Here is an 18958-nt window from a genome sequence, read left to right as displayed (position 1 = left end):
TCCCACTATGGTTTATATGAGGCATGGGTGAAGTGTTTTTGGGATAGTCATGATTAACTTCATGGAAATTCCCTAGAGAGGCCGAAGCCCTACTAGGAGGAGGTCCACTAGTTAATTTCTTAAGCATGGAAGACATTTCTGTCATTTGGTTTTGTAGCTCATCCTCCTTTTTCTTCTTCTCAGCATCATATGCCAAGAGTCTAGATTTCATCTCTTTAACCGAAAGGTTAGAGTCGTCATCTAGACCCTCGAAGAGTTTATCCATATCACTCTTAAGGCGATGAAGCCCTTAATAAGAGTCTAGGCTCTGATACCAATTGAAAGTATAGATATGGTAAACCTAGAGGGGGGGGGGTGAATAGGTTTCTACAAGTTTTAATTCTTTCTTTGCAATATTAGACTTTGCGGAATATAAAGGTGAGCCTAATGCAAACTAGGTGAAGCAACCTATATGAGGATACAACTAACTCGAGCACGAAGGCTCTCACGAGCGAGTTAAATCACAAGTAAGGAGTTCGGTTAGAGATAACCGATAGCACGCGGAGACGAGGATGTATTCCCGTGTTCCCTTGCTTTGCAAGAAGGTACGTCACGTTTGGAGGGTGGAGGTCCCACGAAGGATTCCCCATGCCACGAAGGCTCACCCTATTCTCCGGAGCCTATCCCACGAAGGAATAGCTCACTCACTTGTGGTAGACTTTGAGGTAGCCTCCAAACCTTCACAATCTTGCCCGGAGCAAATCCACAGCCCGGATGCTTCCGGACTCCTTCTTGCCCACCTAGGGTTTCCAAGGAACCCTAGGAAGCAAGCTTCTCGATGAATACAAGGGGGAATGAGATTTGGCTTGGTAGAACAGTAGATCGGGTCCTCCTCTAGCGATTCCCCGGAGGGATTTGAGTTTGGGTGGAGGAGGAGGTAGATCTGAGGCTTTTGGTGTTTCTAGCAATGGAGTAAGAGAGAGAGAGCTCAAGAACAGCTTGTAGTGTAGTGCCTAACTGTTCAGATGTAGGAGAAGGCCTATTTATAGTGTTCTTCGAAATATGGCCGTTGGTCACTTGCCACCTCAGCATTTCTCTCGACAAACCCGGTTGACCAGACCACAGACCGGACTGCTCGGTGGTGAGGCCGGTTGGACCGGGCCAGTGACCGGATGCCCTTTGCATCGTCCTGGAGCTCCTTCGGTTGGCGCCCGGTTGGCGACCGGTCGACCGAGCCGCACGCCGGACGCTCCGGTCGGTAGGCCGGTTGACCGGTCGGCAACCGGATATGTTGGTTCCTCGTATGGAGCCCGGTTGGCGGCCGGTCGACCGGGCCGTGCGCCGGACTCGCCCCGGTTGGCGACCGGTTGGCCGGGCAGCACGCCGGACTCGGTCGGTCCGTAGTCCGGTTGGACCGGGCTGCAGACCGGATTTCTGCTGTAGACCCCTTTTCGATTGTTGTTGAAGTGGGGGTCTCCTTTAGCCTTCTTGTTCCTTTGATACACCATTTATGCCTCTTTGCCTAATACCTGAGATTATCCTTATAAACATATTAGGCCAAATACTCTAGCACGGTGTCATTGTTACCAAAATAATGGATAAGGGTAAAATACCCTTACACATTCGTTTTATATGGACCATAAGTAGAGTAGTCCTTGACTTCTTCTTGTCGGACATGGCCGGAGATGATCGGCACTTGCACGACAGGCACAGAGTTTTGCTGCAGTGAACGCGTGTGGCTCGACGGAGCAGCTCGATGCGCCTTGCTCGAATCGCTGACGAGAAAGCGTTGTACCACTGCCGACGAGGTCGTGCCGTTTGTCCGCCATGGACTGCAACAACAAGAGAAGCTATAGGATTGAAAGGAGCCAGTAAGTGAGACGTGCGTGCTTTTAGATTAGAGTGGCCAGGTGTCATCCATCGGGGTGGGTCTATCCTGCTGAGATGATAGACCCGGTCTCATAGGATTTTTTTCCGACTTGATTGGATTGGACATCTCCAGCAACACCCGATGCTGAGTACGGCAGGGATTTGGCGGAGCTGCTATTGCCGTATCCGCCTTCCAACGCCTGATCGAGCTGATTGGATGGGCTTTTCCATAGGATGGAGGAAAGGCTACAGGCCTACAGCAGGCCCACTTTGGCGTGACACAAGAATTAGGGATGAATAAGGGAGACAGACTTTTAGTACCACCTCGTCCAATGTTTTTTTGTGTGTGTCGTGGAGGACCTAACTCACGGTTTTTGCCGATCGCTTTGGTTTTTATGACGTACCAAAGGTATTGTTTACATACAGACACCATCCATCCCCGTTTAATAGTAAAGGTATATAAATTAATCACAAACAGGGGCATGCCCTAGTGGTATATATATGGAGAGGATTTGATGGATGCATGCTTGATTTCTCAATCACCGGCCTACTCGAGTTCAAGTCTTGGTACTTACACACACTTAATTTGGCTTGTCGCTCATGACACAATAGTTAATTTACGTGTGACAACTCATTGACAGTTAAATTACAAAATCCTATATAGTTGTAGCAAGTTCTTTGTCTATTAGAGAATCATCCCATAAAATATGCCTTTTTTGATTTATTTATTTTACAAATGTGTATACATGATCAGTTGTTATATTCACAAAAAATACACCGGGTAGATTGGGATACACATTGACGTGACCCAAATAGCTAGCTTGACAATTAGTTAACAGTATAACTTGACTACCTAGGAGCCTCCACATCCATTTGAACTTCTGGACCGTCCGATCTGAACATCCTACGGTGCTAACGATGCTTCCATTCCCGAACAAACGTTACTCAACGATTACCACAAGTTCGTTAAACAGGCTCGTTTTCGTTGGAGGGCTGCTACTCCCCATATGGACTTAGGCCTCACCAGAATTCTTGGGCCATTAATCGTTAAAACGGTCTTATTTCTTGGGCCGTTTCGGCCTCTTCTCTTCCCGTACTGGACAAAGGAAAGAGAAAAGAAAGTCCAGCTCCTTCGTCTTCGTTTTTGGTCCCGATTGGTCTGTCTCCGCCGCCAAACCTCCGCTTGCGCCGTCTGTCTACACCGCCTCCGCCGTCATACCTCACCCGTCTGCGTCGCGGCTAACAATCCCGTCTTCACAGCGACGGTAGGCTGCGAGCTTCACCATGTTGGCGTTTTGGATTCTATCTTCGGTTTCGATATCGATTCGTTCGGCTCCGCCTGTGCCGCCTGTGTACCTCGGCCGCCATACCTCACCCGCCCGCGTCGCGGCTACCAATCATGTCTTCGCAGCAACGGTATGTTACGAGATTCAGAGAGCCTCACACTTGTTTCCTCTTCTTCTCCAGCAACGGCGCCGGCGAAGTTCGTAGTCCGTGCAAGCCTCGCAGTGGGCTCCCTCGACATGGGCCTACGATTCGTAGATCCGTTCGAAGATCTGGCCCATCGTCGGAAGAACGATTATGCTTCTAGCCCAGATTAGTGTATCTGCAATCACCGCATAATGATGGATTGATGGTGGCAATTTCGATCCATTCATCATCCCAGTAATTATTCCGTCCTGTGATTATGATGATTAATTGGAGCGTTATCCCTCTTGTTGATATAAATATGTGGAGGCAGCAATCTGTCTTTCTTCCCTCCTTCCATCTCACATTCCACCCCTCATTGTTTTACTGGAGATGATACCTGCTTAGGTTCTGTCTTTCTGCTTGCCTGCAATCTTAGTTTTGTACTGTAACTACATTCTGGCCAGAATTAGGTAGCGAAATGACATATCGTTACTTGTTCCAGGGATTTTCGTCTTCGTTGGATCCAAGGATTGTCGACGTCATTTGTTCCAGACTTTTATTCATGGATTACGGATTTCTGAAAACAGCCCTATGACATTCATTTTCCAACATGACTGCTGGACAGGTATGCTTGCTGAAACATTGGACTGTACCACTGTTTATAGATTATTTGTTATATTTTTCCCCATTTGAATTACCTTTATATACTGCATGCACCTATTTAGTTTAGTAGTTTGCCTTCCGGTTGTAGTGGACGGCGTTTCTGGCCTGTCCATCTTCTCCCCACTGTTGAATTGTTCCTCTGCAGCAGCTATCTTCTCCCTACTTCTTGACATTATGCCTGTCTCACCTTGTTTGCTCGGATTGCATACTCGAATTGCATAGTACTTTCTAATTTGTGTTGTTATTTTGGTGATTATTCTAGGATTATGGTGACCACGAGGACGGGCGATGCGGATGAGGAAGCGGTCGCGATGATGGTGGGGCGATGCAGAGGAGAAGGCTGTGACATGAATGGATCGAGGACGCAGAGGAGGATATCGACGAGTCAGCAGCTACATCAACGTCTTGATGGTTCCAGAGAGGGAGGAGACTGGGGAAGACCTGCTGGAAAAGCATCCTCGGCGGCGCATGATTAATAGGCCACAAGAACTAGGTAGGAGGGTGAGGGCAAGGATCCAATGACACGGAGGAGATGGTGTGCGTCGCCGCTGCTTCGTACTAGATGAGCAAACAAATGTTGGACGGGAACTGTTCACTGCATCTGGCTCAGCTCCTCCCTTTGTACCGGCCTCTGCTTCCATGACCCCATTCCACCTGCGACCTTGCACCTTGCACTGTTGCACACCCATTCGGGACTCGGGTTGATGGTAAAGTGCTCTGCTGTTCCTTTCTTATACTTTTACTTATTATACTGATGTTTTTCCAAATTGTAAAAGCTCATGGTTGGTAGGAGGATTACAACAGACTTAGAACACTGAATCAATTGTGGACCACTATCGCTATTCACACCTTCAGCTTCCAAATCGATTGGTGTCTGTGCTTGCACACATGGACAATGGCTTTGTATGCGATTGGTTTCTGTAACTTCTATGCTGTCCAGCGGGCTTAATAGCTCTCTTATCACATTTTCTTGTAGGTGAATTGAAATAATTGACACGAATAAAAGAACAATGTTCTTTTCAACAGCAACAAACACATACACTTTGCAATGTTCTTCAACCTCTGCTTGCCGAAAAGGAGAACAAATAGTACTTCTAACCCTTTTACCGCTTTTCATGAGATCTAGATATGCCTTATAAGTAATAGATCATTTGCATGACAATCGAATAGTAGTTGGTGTTGTCTGAAAAAGTCAATTTGGATGTTCTAGATTGTACTATCATTGGTTGATTTGGTTCATCATTTGAACGAGTACATGGTGCAATGTTTACTGATCTCTTCTTTATGTGGACATAGATACAAGCGAGGATATCGCAGGCATATTTTACAAGAATTTAATATCTTTCTATTCCAGCTAATCGTCCGGTGGATGAGACTATCATTAGTTCATCATTTGTAATTGCTTGGATGGGTCGGTGAAAGGTTTAGATTTTGTGAAGTATCACTAAATTAGTATATCTTGCTTATGATTATGGCGACAGTGCAATAGGACATCAGTTTCATGTTTTGCACCTGCGATTGACAGCAACGCTGTGCTATGCCAGCACAAGTTGAGAACAACCTGCTGGTGTTGGAGATAGATATAGATTCAAGATCAGAAATGTGAGTTCATATATTATTTGTTTCAATGTGTTAGCATGCTTTAAAATGCTTCGTTGATCTTATTCGCCTGCTTGTGTACGTTGATATGTCAAACTGAAACCAGTTTTTTTTTTTTGTCCAAATGGAATCTATGGATGGTGTACAACAGTCATAATAATAAGATATTGTATATTTCTGTTTCTTGGATAATTGCTCCTGTTCTTGCGTATTTGTTAGATAATGGTTAGTGACCGGCTCTACTGCAGGGGCATTTTTAGTTTCAGTGTTGCAGTTCACGTTGGCATTCAGGTTTAGCCACTAAAGTAAAGTGTATCAGCACACAGCAATGCAAGACTTGAATTCTTCAAACGTGAAGTTAATATTATTATAGTACTCCTCTGTTTGTTTTCTGTACTATTATATGCACTGCAATGGAGTACAATTTTGTGTAACAGTATAAGATGTGACCTTAAGAAGATAGACTTTTTTGTCCTCCTCTGTTTGTTTTCTGTACTATGTTTTCAGGAATGTGATCTCGAGAAAATGTCAAAACCAAGCAGTTACGTGTATATGTGTCCTAAATTTATAGAAACATTATACATTACAGATATCATCGCAATGTAATTTGAATTGGTTAAGTTTTACAGAATATATCAGCATTTCTATTTTTTTGCATACATTCTTTTCTAAAGATGGACGGGCGCAACAACGTGCGCCTTGATGATCTAGTATTAAGTAAGGTGAATTGTACCTAATCAACATCTATCCATACACAGTTAGATCTCCACATAAATGGACGGCTAGAGGGTTGATGCATTATTTCCTCAATGACCCACCCGAGTTCAATCCTTGGAGCTTACACACGTAGGCTTATTACGCATGACACAATAATTAATTTATGTGACACCGTTGGCAATTAAATTATAGACTCCTACCCAACGAGTTACTTTTTCACTTCGAGAATCATCAAATAAATAATCCATATTTTGGAATTTTTACAAATGTGTTCACATCACTTGTTATGTTGACAAAAAAAAAAAATACACAGGGTACGAGTACACATTGATGCAACACAATGTACTTGACATGTTAAGTCAAGTGAATTATGCATAATCAACATATATCCATACACGGTTGGCTCTCAACAAGTCTCAATATAAAGGAAAGGCGAAAGGTTGATGCATTCTTTCTAAATCAAATTACTTAATACTTGCACACTTTTTCTTATTGCGCATGATACGATAGTTAGTCTACGTTGACAAATGGTGTGTTTACATCACTTGTTATAGTAAAAAAGTACAACCGGTGAGGGATAGAAGATGATGTGACACAATTTACTAACAATTACAATTACTGTTAGTAAACTGTCAAATAAATAATCCATATTTTGGAATTTTTACAAATGTGTTCACATCACTTGTTATGTTGACAAAAAAAATACACAGGGTACGAGTACACATTGATGCAACACAATGTACTTGACATGTTAAGTCAAGTGAATTATGCATAATCAACATATATCCATACACGGTTGGCTCTCAACAAGTCTCAATATAAAGGAAAGGCGAAAGGTTGATGCATTCTTTCTAAATCAAATTACTTAGTACTTGCACACTTTTGCTTATTGCGCATGATACGGTAGTTAGTCTACGTTGACAAATGGTGTGTTTACATCACTTGCTATAGTAAAAAAGTACAACCGGTGAGGGATAGAAGATGATGTGACACAATTTACTAACAATTACAATTACTGTTAGTAAACTGTGTCACATCATCTTATATCCATACACAGTTTTACCTCAACATAAATGACACGTCAGAGGAGTTGAACTCACAACCTATGCATAATCCCTTCAAACCACTAGGATATACCATTCTATGTGTTGCTATCCTTATCTAATTTATCAAATACTATTAGTACTAGTACTACATGCTCTTCTGACTTCTCCCATTCTTGACCATTTTTAAGGCATTATTAAATTCGATTAACCGCGGAACAGGGATGTGATGTGATACACAATGGAGAGGGGAAACACACCGCCTCTCTGACATTACTGGGTGATGTTAACTGGTGGGCACCTATTTTTTTATTTCTTTCCCACCCCTCCTCCCCAAGGGTGTAGTAGCGGGTCTGTAGTAGCGACATCGTTCTCATCCAGTGGGGCAGGGAGGGGACGGCCATCCTCCTGAGCTCGTACGTCCTCGAGAAAAAGATCTGCACTGTCATAGTGTATGGGGACTCCTCGCCCACGGTCGGCGGCTTGCCGACGGAGAAGTCGGTCGTGCTTGCTGACACGCGACATGCACCGAAGACATGGGTGCCAGATTCTATGATGCACTCGTGTGAGGAGCGCTCTATTACGGGCATCGCCGCCATCGGGGATTCTTGGAAGGGGTGTATACTGGCGGCAAATCGACGGTGAGGTGGTTGGTGTGGGTTCTCTGGGATGAGGCAAGGAGAAGTGGGCAAAGTGCTCGGGATTAGGTAGTTCCTTCAACTTTTTGCATTGGGTCTCCAACTATGTATGGATTTTTTTTGTTTTATCCGATTAAATTCAAACTTGAACTGTATGTGCATAAATTACAATTCACAAATTCTCAATTTGGGGTACCCTCAAGTACTATGGTACCCCTAGACAATGCCTGAACATGTGTTTTGCATCCACGTTGTACAAATGTGAGAGAGTTTAAGTTTAAGCTAAATTTGCAACCAATCAAAAATGAGGTTCATGAAAATAAAAAATGGAGAACTTTTGCACTAAACTAACACATGTCATGTAGTTCCTATGTGAAATACCAATCAAATGAGGTCTAAAAAGGGGGCACTTCACAATATTTGGTATTGTATATGAGTTTTCTTGGCTTGCTACCCAATTAAGTGAGCACCTAGTATGCAAAATTCCGTACCAAAACGAGTTATCATGACCCAAATTTTGGCTAGCGGAGTATGTGCATATAGTCATGTACACCGTTAAATACCTTCGTGAACTTAGTGTTCCAAAAATTTATTCGTAAACAATCATTTTTAGTTATATTAGTGCACATAGCTAGCCAAATGTTTATTTTTGTGTGAAGGGGCCACCAAAAACAAGGTGCACACTGTACAATTTCAATTTCACAAGCAGTAGAACTTTTTAGGGTGTCCAATTTCTAGGTTTGAGGTTTTATCTAGATTTGAAACTATCTATGGATTTATTTGAGCTTGGGCCAATTTAAATAAAATGTGAAATTTAGATAATTTTATTTGAGCTTGCCAAAGATCCCCTTTGCCCCTCCGATGGTGAGATGTTCCCTTTTCAATTCAAGAGGAAACAATTCCCTATTAAGCTCAGCTTCGCCATGACGGTCAACAAGGCACAAGGGCAGACTATCCCGAATGCCGGTATTTACTTGCCTGAGCCGGTGTCCTCTCATGGAAAGTTGTATGTATCACTTTCTAGATCCACCGCTAGAAAGAACGTGAAGATTCTTGTCATCCCGGATACTGGTAACAAAGAAAAGAACTTAAATGATAGCGAAAAGAAGAGTTCAATCGGTACGTACACGAAGAACATCGTCTACAAAGAGATCCTTACATCGTAGGTGAGATAATTTGTACTTAATTCGATGACAAATCATCTGTTCTTTAAGAGCTAATTTATCTTGAAGGAACCATAATGGGTAGGTCTATTTCTTTTGCAAAGCAAAAGCAACGTTAGTCCTCTAACAAATGTTCGTGGTGTTTGTCTTTTCCCTTCTCCTTTTTTGAGATGGTCTTTTCTCGAGTCTTAGTGTAGGGACAAAGCCAAATTGATACTTCCTTCGATCTCTTTTAGAGGACCGAGGGAGTAGATCTCTTTCTTGTGGCACTTCATGCAGAAAGACACACAAAATATCAAAAAGAAACGCATGGGCGATAAACTTTGTGCTTGACTTTTCTCCGATTTTTTTTTATTTCAACAACGGAGTTTCTGAAGAGAAATAAAATGTTAATACAGAAATCAGTCTGACAAAAAATTGCAAGTGAGATGTATCATCACCACTATATTTATCAGTGCGAATCAAACCATCACTTCGATCTGAAATCACAAAAGGCAGTTTAATCAATTTTCATCATAATGATAATGATGATTTAAACGAAAGGATTAGCAGTAAAAATGTCAGGGTAAAATTAATGCACATCCTTTCCATGCTACCGAACTACTATTTTTTTTCTAAATAACTCCCGAGCTTAATTAATTTGAATCATTAGACTACTTATAGTGAGAAACATAGGTAGTAACGAACTATATTACCGTAACAGCACACATTTTAAGATATTTTGATGACATGGCATAACAATAAATGAAGAAAGAGATTGATGTGGTAGTAACTATGTTATTGTAACAACACACTTCTCTAAACAAGATGAGTCTAATACTACTATGACTTGGCAGTATACCACACATATGTACTTCCCACTATGACTAGGCGTGAGGCTCGTGACCAAGTTTCAAGGGTCTCACATATGCACAAGCGATTCAGATTCCGGTGGCAACGATCATCGGTGAATCGCGGTTGTTGGAGAGGAGATCAAAGCCATCATTATGATTTAGATCAACTGCATTTTTGTGAGCTAGCTATCTAGGTTCCCTTATATCCCAAGAAATTAATTAGGTGAGCAAACTGCAGCAACCGTCAGTCTAGCAGGCTATCAGTGCCTACAACAACAAATGGTGGGCTGTAACTGATCACATTTTGCAACGACCTGCTGGTTCTCAACCATCGTAGCTTGTGTGCACCACACTGCAAGATTGGAACCATGCATAGCAAATGTGAGCGGCATCGGTGCTTGTAATTCCAGTCACTGCTCTAGTAAGTTTGCAAGATTCACTGATGCAGAGCCGCAGGTTCAACTAGAACTCTGTTTATCATCGCGGAACCGTGTAGAGCTATATATCCAGTGCTAATATCTGACTCACGGGTTGTGTTTACCCGCTTGGGTAGCCAGAGAAATTTGCAGCTCAAGATAACTGAAAAACTACATTCCGACAGTGAAATGATTATCTGCCAGCCCTTGAGCTGTGAAATGTTCACTTTATGAGATTTGCTAGAACTAAGTTCGTGCTCAGTCAACTTCTAAATCATTTGATTTACTTTGTGATTCGTGCTAGTTATCAGTTGCAACATAAGTTACAACTGAGATTTGATGACAAGAACGGAGCTAGTTCTTAGTCGACTCAAAAAATTTCAAAGTCGCATCCTTACTTTATTGATCACTGGTTCCTGCAGAAAGACAGAATCGAAGAAGAAGAAGAAGAACAACATAATGGCAGCATGAAGGAAGGACGGAGACCAAAGGCTGCCGAGCTGCATGCCCTGAATTATTTACTCTGAACTTTTTTCACCGGGCTAGCATAGTTGCATGAGCTGACTCGAGTACTGGTCCAGGATAATGAGTTCCAAGCGAGTGTAGATGCATGCACTTTCAGAGGCCGGTGTTCCATTAGGCCGTCTGCAAGTGTATAACTGCATATAAGATTTCAGGGCCAGCGTGTGACATGAGTGGTTGGGGATTTGTACAACATAATCTCAAAAGGTGTCGGTATTTTCCTAACGGGCAAAGTTTTGGGGAAATGATAGCTTTTGGATATAGAAAACAGTCACTCATACAAGCGTGTTGCGTCTTGCTGTCATTATTAGCTCTTAACGGTAACAATAGCGGGTAGTATATGCCTTGGCAAGCTCTATGAAAAGTGAAAACTCATTTTGCCAGCTTAGCATTTTAAAGCAAGTTTATAGTCGGTTATTTGCTGTACTCTAATACACGGTTCAACTTTCACTCTCAAAAAATTCGTAAGAGCGTGCTATAGCTGACTCTTGCATGAGAGCCGAGTTATCTTCCCTTTGCTGACTATGCCTTAGTGTACTTACTCTTCGAGAGAAATGATGGATGACCTAGATGGATATAAACACTTCATTATCTCAAACATTAGACTGTTGGATAAAGTCCCTGTACTGTTGTCTCTGTGGAGGCTGCTGCACATGGTCCTGTGGAGGACTGGCTGCAGCATACATGGTCCTTGTGAAGGACTGTTGTTAGGATATGAAAGTATCTTTGACTGCCTTTTTTAGGGGCATCAAGGACTAGCAGTTAGCAGCACCCTTGACTGCTTTTAGGGGCATCAAGGACTGGCAGTTAGACTAGCATCTTAGCATATTCGTGGCTGGCTAGCAGCTATATATCTGTATCCCCAACCCTCAGGTTGGTTATGGCATTTGTGTGAGATGTGTGTGAAATAAACCAACGAAAATTGCCCCAACTCTCCTAGTGTCATCCTCTTCTTCATGAAAGTGAGGCTAGAGATACTAACAAGTGGTATCAGAGCAAGGTTGTCTTGCAACCTAAGTATTTCCTGCTCCTCCCCTTCACGGGGAAGAGAGCAGCCCCGGCGAGTAGCAGCCTCACCTGCCCCCGGTTACTTCCCTCCCTCCGGGTTGTCGAGCGGCGGCTCGTCGGAAGCAGCTCTTAGCCCCCGAGCGGTGAGCCATGTCCGACGGCCACTCTCAGCACACGGCTACCTCCGGCACGCGGCGTCGGCGGGAGGCCGATCGCGCCGCGGCGGAGGAGCGTGAACGAGTGGCTGCAGCAGCCGCTACGGCGGCGGCAAGGGCGTCGAGGCTGGCGGCGGCCGAGCCGGCGGCAGCCGAGCGGAGGTAGAAGCAGCAGCGGCAGCGGAGGCAGCACGCGTAGCAGCGGCGGAGGTCGAGGTGCTGCGCGGCAGCGCCAATGGCTCCGGTTCTGCTGACGGCAACGCCGGCGCAGATGCCACAGCGCGAGAGCGGGTGGCGCAGTGGGCAGCCGAGCACGCCCGCGCATACGGCGGTGGTGCTCCCGGAGGAGGCGCGCACGGCGGTGGCTCTCCCGGAGGAGGCGCGCACGGCGGTGGTGCTCCCGGAGGAGGCGCGCACGGCAGTGGCGCTCCCGGAGGAGGCGCGCACGGCGGCGGCCGCTGGGACGACCAAGACCGTGGCCTCTATGGGGTCCGGACTGTGGTCAGGGACGTTGGTCCCGGTGCAGGGTGGCCTACCCTCACCAAAACCAACTATGTCGAGTGGGCCGCGGTCATGAGGATCGGGCTCCGGGTGCGGCACATGTGGGAGGCGGTCCGGTACGGCGACGTCGACCACCATGAGGATCGACGGGCGTTGGATGCCCTCATCGCTGCAGTTCCGCCCGAGATGCGGTTCTCGCTTTCCAACAAGCGGACTGCCAAGGAGGCTTGGGACGCCATCGCTGCGGCACGCATCGGCAGCGATCGTGCTCGCAAGTCGACACCTGCGAGCACTTCGCAAGGAGTGGGAGAACCTGGCCTTCAAGCCGGGGAGGACGTCGATGACTTTGCTCTCCGTCTCAACACTCGTTGCGGAAGATGGTGCGGTTCGGTGATGACACCTACGACGAGGAGAGAGCTGTCGAGAAGCTCTTTCGCTGCATCCCCGAGAAGTACAAGCGGATGGCTCGATCGATCGAGTCTCTGCTGGACCTCTCCACGATGACGATCGAGGAGGCGATAGGTCGCCTCAAGGTCGTCGACACCGACGAGCCACAACCTCTCTCGGGGCCCATCACCATTGATGGGAAGCTACTTCTCACTCGGGAACAGGTGGGATTCCTGCCACGGTGACATGAAGAAGGGGAGTCTTCTTCCACGCCGGGCGGCCGCAAGCGTGGCAAGCCGCGCAAAGACGCCCGGGCTGGGGTGCAAGGACTTGCCGACGATGATGCCCGCGGAGGCGCCCGGGGAGGCGCCACCGGCGGGCACAAGCCGGCACCGGACGACACCCGCCACAGCCGTGGCCGGCTTGGCCATTGGGCCGGGGAGTGTCGGCAGCCACGACGCGGCCAGGCCCACGTCGCACGGGCGGAGGAGGAGGAGGAGCCGGCTCTGTTCATGGCGCATGCAAGCATCGAGCTACCTCCAGCGGTACCGACCGCAGCGGCTCTCCTCCACCTCGACGAGTCAAAGGCACACGCCCTTCTCGGCGATGGCTCCGGCAACAACAAGACAGGCGGGTGGTGCCTCGACACCGGTGCCACCCACCACATGACCGGTCGACGGGAGTTCTTCGCCGACCTTGACTCCGACGTGCGAGGCTCCGTCAAGTTTGGGGATGCCTCCGCCGTGGAGATTAAGGGTGTCGGCTCCGTCACCTTCACCGCCAAGACTGGAGAGCATTGGTTGCTCACCGGTGTCTACTACATTCCCGCGCCGAGGAACTCCATCATCGGCCCGGGACAAGCTGGATGAGAACGGCTCCCGCGTGCTGATCGAGAGCGGAGTTCTGCGCATCCGGGATCGCCACCGTCGCCTGCTTGCCAAGGTAACTAGAGGCACAAATCGCCTCTATGTTCTTGATGTGCAGGTGGCACAACCCCTCTGTCTCGCTGCTCGTCGGGAGGACGAGGCGTGGCGGTGGCACGAGCGCTTCGAGCATCCTCATCTTGAGGCCCTGAAGCGTCTCAGTGACACGGAGATGGTGCGAGGCCTGCTGTGCTTCGACCATGTGGTGCAGTTCTGCGACGTCCGGGCAAGCTTCCGAGCCAAGGAGAGGCTCGAGCTCGTGCACAAGGACTTGTACGGCTCGGGATGGCTCACCACTCCCACAAGACGACGTACAAGACTTAGGGGGAGAATGTTGGATAAAGTCCCTGTACTGTTGTCTCTGTGGAGGCTGCTGCACATGGTCCTGTGGAGGACTGGCTGCAGCATACATGGTCCTTGTGAAGGACTGCTGTTAGGATAGGAAAGTATCTTTGACTGCCTTTTAGAGGCATCAAGGACTAGCAGTTAGCAGCACCCTTGACTGCTTTTAGGGGCATCAAGGACTGGCAGTTAGACTAGCATCTTAGCATATTCGTGGCTGGCTAGCAGCTATATATCTGTATCCCCAACCCTCAGGTTGGTTATGGCATTTGTGTGAGATGTGTGTGAAATAAACCAACGAAAATTGCCCCAACTCTCCTAGTGTCATCCTCTTCTTCATGAAAGTGAGGCTAGAGATACTAACATAGACAGCCTCTAGGTTCCATTATTATTCACAGAAGCACCGTCGTTGTCAAACTGAACAACAAATATTTCGCTCGTTACAATGTAGACAGGCATGCACCAAATCCAGGAACAGAGCTTCACGGTGTAAGATCCGCCGTTGGGCTGAATTTGCAAAATGATGTGCCTAGCTAGTGCTCTAACTTGTACGACGAGTAAACGTCAAGGTCGATCAGTTCCTATGTTGATGGATCATAAACGGCAATTGCTTGATTCAGTTTCATACATGATAACATCTGTCAATCACATACACGCCATCTTGAGAAATAAATACAGTTACCACTCACCAGTCACCACAGTAGAGTAGAGCTGACCATAATGCTCACTCATTGCTCCATCAAAAAACGTAACCGACGGGCCACATTGCCGTATCTAGTGATCATTCAGCGGACGGGTCTAGTGCGGCGGATAGACAAAGGTATTTCTCTAGGCAGAGGCAAGGACGGAGGTTGACAAATGACAAGGACTCATCAACCGGCCCTCCCATTAGCAACGACCACTACTAGCTTTGCGGCCTCTTACGCCAATGCATTGCAGAGATCTTCCCAGCCCACCAATATTCTTCACACCCTTCTCTGTGCAGCCAAAACCACATCTATCGGAGTGAAAGCCACTCCTGTCCTGATCAGACCGGTGGCTAGCCGTAGCCGGCCAGGAGGTATCTATCTTGGACGACGAGGCCATGCATGGATCGTCATCGGAGCACTAGCTAGACGTGCAGAAACGGAGTTTGGTGACCATTTACCAAACAGATTTCAGCTTGGGGTGGCTCAGATGACCCAAAAATTCGGAGAGTCTGTCACTGGAGCCCAGACGAGTTAGTAGAGAAACTGCAGTCAGAAAGATAGGCCGGCACTTACTCGAGTAGGCACCAACGATTTGGAGCCGGCTTTTGCGTTTCAGCTGGAGGAGCACCAACGAGAGCAAGCAGTTTCTTTACCTGACCGCACCTCACCACCAGCCACCAGCCACCGCACGGCAAAAGCCTCTCCTCTCCTCGTCCTGCTATAACCCCACGTCATCATCACACTACCACAGAGTTGTAAAAGCTCGGCTAAAGTGCGCTCAAAAGCCTCTTTCCCACCTCTCACCTCATCCAGGCATAATATATTGCAGGGCACTACCAAGCAAAGCTAAAGGGAGCCTAGCTTAGCCGCTCACATCAAAATACCCCTGGCATTTGTGCATAGAGTACTGGAAGGCGTCTCCCCCCTCTCTCTCTCTGCTGCTCATTCTCCTGTTCAGAAGGGGTTCATTTCGTCTTTCTGTTCATGGGATTCTAGCGTGTGCAGGATCTTGCCCCTTCTCTTCTTGAGTCATTTTTCTCGCTGGCATAGATAGGAATCTTGTCCTGCTTGGTCCTTCTCCAGTTACGAAGCTTCGGTTCCCGCTAGTTTGTTTCTTCCCAGGGGTAGGAGGTTTTGACTAGCACAAATGCTGGTGTCTGGGCAAAAAGGTCGACTGCTCGTTCTGTGCACATGTTTTGTGATTCTTTCGCTTCTTACAGTGCCGTCCAATGGCTCGTCAAATTCCACGGAAGATCTCAATCAAAACCACAACAAGACCGGGCATCCTCTTCAGGTAATCAGACTGTTTTTCTTACACCGAGTTTCTGGCTTCCTCATCAGGCTCTGCTTATATATAGTGCTAATAGCAATAGTTTTCTCTCTTGCAGCTGACGCCCAAAGCAGCATTTCAGCTCAAGCTACACGCGCTGTTCCACTGGTCCTCTTTTGGTTTCCTGATGCCTGTAGGGATACTGCTGGTCAGGATGTCAAGCAAGTCGAAAAGCGGAAGATGCGTCAGAGTCCTCTTCTATTGCCATGTCATTTCTCAGGTTCGCATCTTCTCTACGACCTACATTTTCCGAGAAATGTTCTGTTTTTTTCATGTTCCATATGGAGTATCAGATTTATTTATTTCTCGTGCTCGGTTGAATTTTGCAGATCGCAGCTGTGCTTCTTGCTGCAAGCGGTGCCGCTCTGTCTTTGATGCACTTTGAGAACTCCTTCAGTAATACTCACCAGAGAGTGGGATTGGCATTGTATGTATTCATGTGTCTTCAGCCAATCATTGGTTTCTTCAGACCAGAAAGGTGAGAGAAAATTACTTCGCTACAGAACCATCCAAATTTGTAGGTTTTTCATGTTTCATATGCGTGGACCTAATCCTGCTTATCTCTGCAGAGGTGCCAAGGTAAGAAGTCTGTGGTTCTTCGTCCATTGGCTTCTCGGCATCGCAGTTTGCGCCACTGGAATCGCAAATGTCTACACTGGCCTCCGCACGTACCATGAGAGAACCACCAAGAGCGTCAGCGTTTGGACCGGCCTCCTTACCGTTGAGGTCACCTTCCTAGCTTTTTTCTATCTCTTGATAGATAGATGGAGCTACATGATCAAACAAGGACATCTCCCTGTCGAGCAGCTAAAACCCAATGATAATCACAGGACCTATCCAACTACTCTTCGGAAAGAGCTGGCTATGGTACAAGAGTGAGGTCTCCAAATAAAGAACGTGGTGTGGTGGAAGCACTGTTGTGAATCTGTAAAGGGGAGAAGGCAATGCTGCAAAATGGTTTTGGTTTGATTGGTGTGTTCCTTCAAAAAGATTGTACAGTTTTTACACTTCTTTTGAGATTGCAGAGAATTGGACTTGGAGCTCTGGTGTTGTATCTTCTGATCTGAATTTGGATCTTGTTTCATGACACCATTTCTACTGTTTGTGGGAAGCAGACAGATGCAGCATTACATTTCTTGAGGGAAAGAATAATCAGAAGTTCCAGAATTGTGGTTGATGAATATCTGCTTCTTTGCGCAAGCATTTTTTGAGGCTTGTAGCATATGCAAGTTTTCGCAGTGCAATTCTGAAGAGATTGGTCATCTCTGAAATTGTAATAGACATAAGATTTGTTCATGTATGCATGCCATAACAACATATCCTTATTTTTGTTTGTATTTCACTATCTTTCGTGTCTTCCTTGTTGAATTATAAAATTGTACCGATGTTCTTTGTGGATAATGGATAAAACATACATATGCCGTATCAAGCGATTAATGGGATAAAAATCTACATACTCCATATAAAGATTCTAACTATATACAAGGATACAATTTTCTTGCAGAGCCAGAGTAACTTGACGCGTATGGAAAGTCTGAAGATGATCACTATTAATATGCACCTTTCCTGTTCATGGCAACAGCTGGACATAGCCAGTTAGGACAGCAATAGCTAAAATGGCGATAGGCGGCCCAAGCACGAATACCCCGACAGTAGCGAAGAACACCGAGTCATTCCTCCCACTGACCTTGGTGAGCAGCGCTTGCCTCTTGATGTTCCTCCTCTGCGAGACGGTCAGGGCGTTGAGGGTCTTGAGCCCTTGCCTGAGTCTCTTTCCCAGCGGGAGGGTGAACGTGAATTCATCGCCCCTGTCACCGTACAGCGCTGCCAGTTGCTCCCGGATGGTAGTTTGCACACGGGTTTCTGTAGGGGCGCCATTCTCTACGCGTCAGGAGAGATTGTTGTTAGTTGTCAGACATGGGAGCTGGACCAGGAACGTTGAGGAAATATGGTGATTTTGGAGTATGGGAGGTACCAGTGGCATCAGTTGTAGAGGATGATGTCAGTTGCTCCAGGAAATCCAACTGGGTGCGTGCCGAAGAAACTATAGAAGACAAGATGGTAATGTCAACTGCTGATACTAATTAAGATGAGAAGTTCGAAACAAGGAAGCTTGCTACACATGGGGACTGTAATTACATCTTAACTTTGCTTTGGATTGCTAAGTAGATGAATTTACAGCCTCTGCCATCGAACATAAAAGCAACAGGATCAGAACACTGTTTCTGCTAGACATCATCACGTTGTTCAGAGAAATTGCTGAATTTTCGTAAGTTACTGGGCAGTATGAAACATTTCACACAGGTCTAATAGTCCCAATCCTACACAGCTTCTTGCGATTTCGAACATACCATGCATAATTTACCCTACTGTTCTTATGCAGCTCTGTTAGTACTTTTTTTCATCAGACTCGCACCGTGACGGGGGTAACAGTAGCGACAGTTCATCCACACTTGTTCAGTTATAAAAAGCAACGAAGCCTTGAGGGCTTACAGATGGACGGTACCTGATACGCTGGGATCCTGTGTGGCGCCCTCGAACTCTTGCCGAGCAGCCCTGCAGCCGCCCAGCGATCTCGACGCCGGCGAGGCGGACACCTTGAGGGGCACCCTCGCGCTCTTCACGGCAGCCGCCGCCGCCGCGTCCACCGCCTGGAGCCTCGCGGCGGAGGAAGGGGAGAAGCTGCAGGCCATGGACCGGCGCAGGTTTTGTGGCTCTTGCCCAGTTACCCGAGTGATCGATAGACGCAATTCGACATGTTCAGCGTCAGT

At 46.7% G+C, this 18958-nt stretch overlaps 2 protein-coding genes across 2 annotated transcripts; one reads left to right on the top strand and one right to left on the bottom strand.

Annotated features, from left to right (window-relative positions):
- Positions 1-15724: 15724 nt before the first annotated feature.
- LOC124664176 (cytochrome b561 domain-containing protein At4g18260-like) lies at positions 15725-17416 on the top strand. Its single transcript, XM_047201753.1, has 4 exons — positions 15725-16151; positions 16246-16407; positions 16517-16665; positions 16757-17416. The coding sequence occupies exons 1-4, from the start codon at positions 16005-16007 to the stop codon at positions 17064-17066; spliced, it is 768 nt and encodes a 255-aa protein (XP_047057709.1). The 5' UTR covers positions 15725-16004; the 3' UTR covers positions 17067-17416.
- Positions 17417-17620: 204 nt separating this feature from the next.
- On the bottom strand, positions 17621-18915 carry LOC124664178. Its single transcript, XM_047201754.1, has 3 exons — positions 18694-18915; positions 18163-18231; positions 17621-18068 (listed from the first exon to the last, which is right to left on the bottom strand). The coding sequence occupies exons 1-3, from the start codon at positions 18878-18880 to the stop codon at positions 17758-17760; spliced, it is 567 nt and encodes a 188-aa protein (XP_047057710.1). The 5' UTR covers positions 18881-18915; the 3' UTR covers positions 17621-17757.
- Positions 18916-18958: the final 43 nt, after the last annotated feature.

Source organism: Lolium rigidum, chromosome 6, assembly GCF_022539505.1.
Source record: "Lolium rigidum isolate FL_2022 chromosome 6, APGP_CSIRO_Lrig_0.1, whole genome shotgun sequence".
Lineage (NCBI taxonomy): Eukaryota > Viridiplantae > Streptophyta > Magnoliopsida > Poales > Poaceae > Lolium > Lolium rigidum.
This window is presented reverse-complemented; position numbering and strand designations above follow the sequence as displayed.

What these genes read in the sequence shown, in the direction of transcription:
- LOC124664176 (XM_047201753.1), top strand. Translation starts at nt 16,005, where the DNA reads ATGCTGGTGTCTGGGCAAAAAGGTCGACTGCTCGTTCTGTGCACATGT. An exon ending in AGACCGGGCATCCTCTTCAG is followed by an intron (nt 16,152 to 16,245) that starts GTAATCAGACTG and finishes TCTCTCTTGCAG; the next exon opens with CTGACGCCCAAAGCAGCATT. An exon ending in ATTGCCATGTCATTTCTCAG is followed by an intron (nt 16,408 to 16,516) that starts GTTCGCATCTTC and finishes TGAATTTTGCAG; the next exon opens with ATCGCAGCTGTGCTTCTTGC.
- LOC124664178 (XM_047201754.1), bottom strand. Translation starts at nt 18,880, where the DNA reads ATGGCCTGCAGCTTCTCCCCTTCCTCCGCCGCGAGGCTCCAGGCGGTG. An exon ending in ACAGGATCCCAGCGTATCAG is followed by an intron (nt 18,232 to 18,693) that starts GTACCGTCCATC and finishes TGTCTTCTATAG; the next exon opens with TTTCTTCGGCACGCACCCAG. An exon ending in CTCTACAACTGATGCCACTG is followed by an intron (nt 18,069 to 18,162) that starts GTACCTCCCATA and finishes CCTGACGCGTAG; the next exon opens with AGAATGGCGCCCCTACAGAA.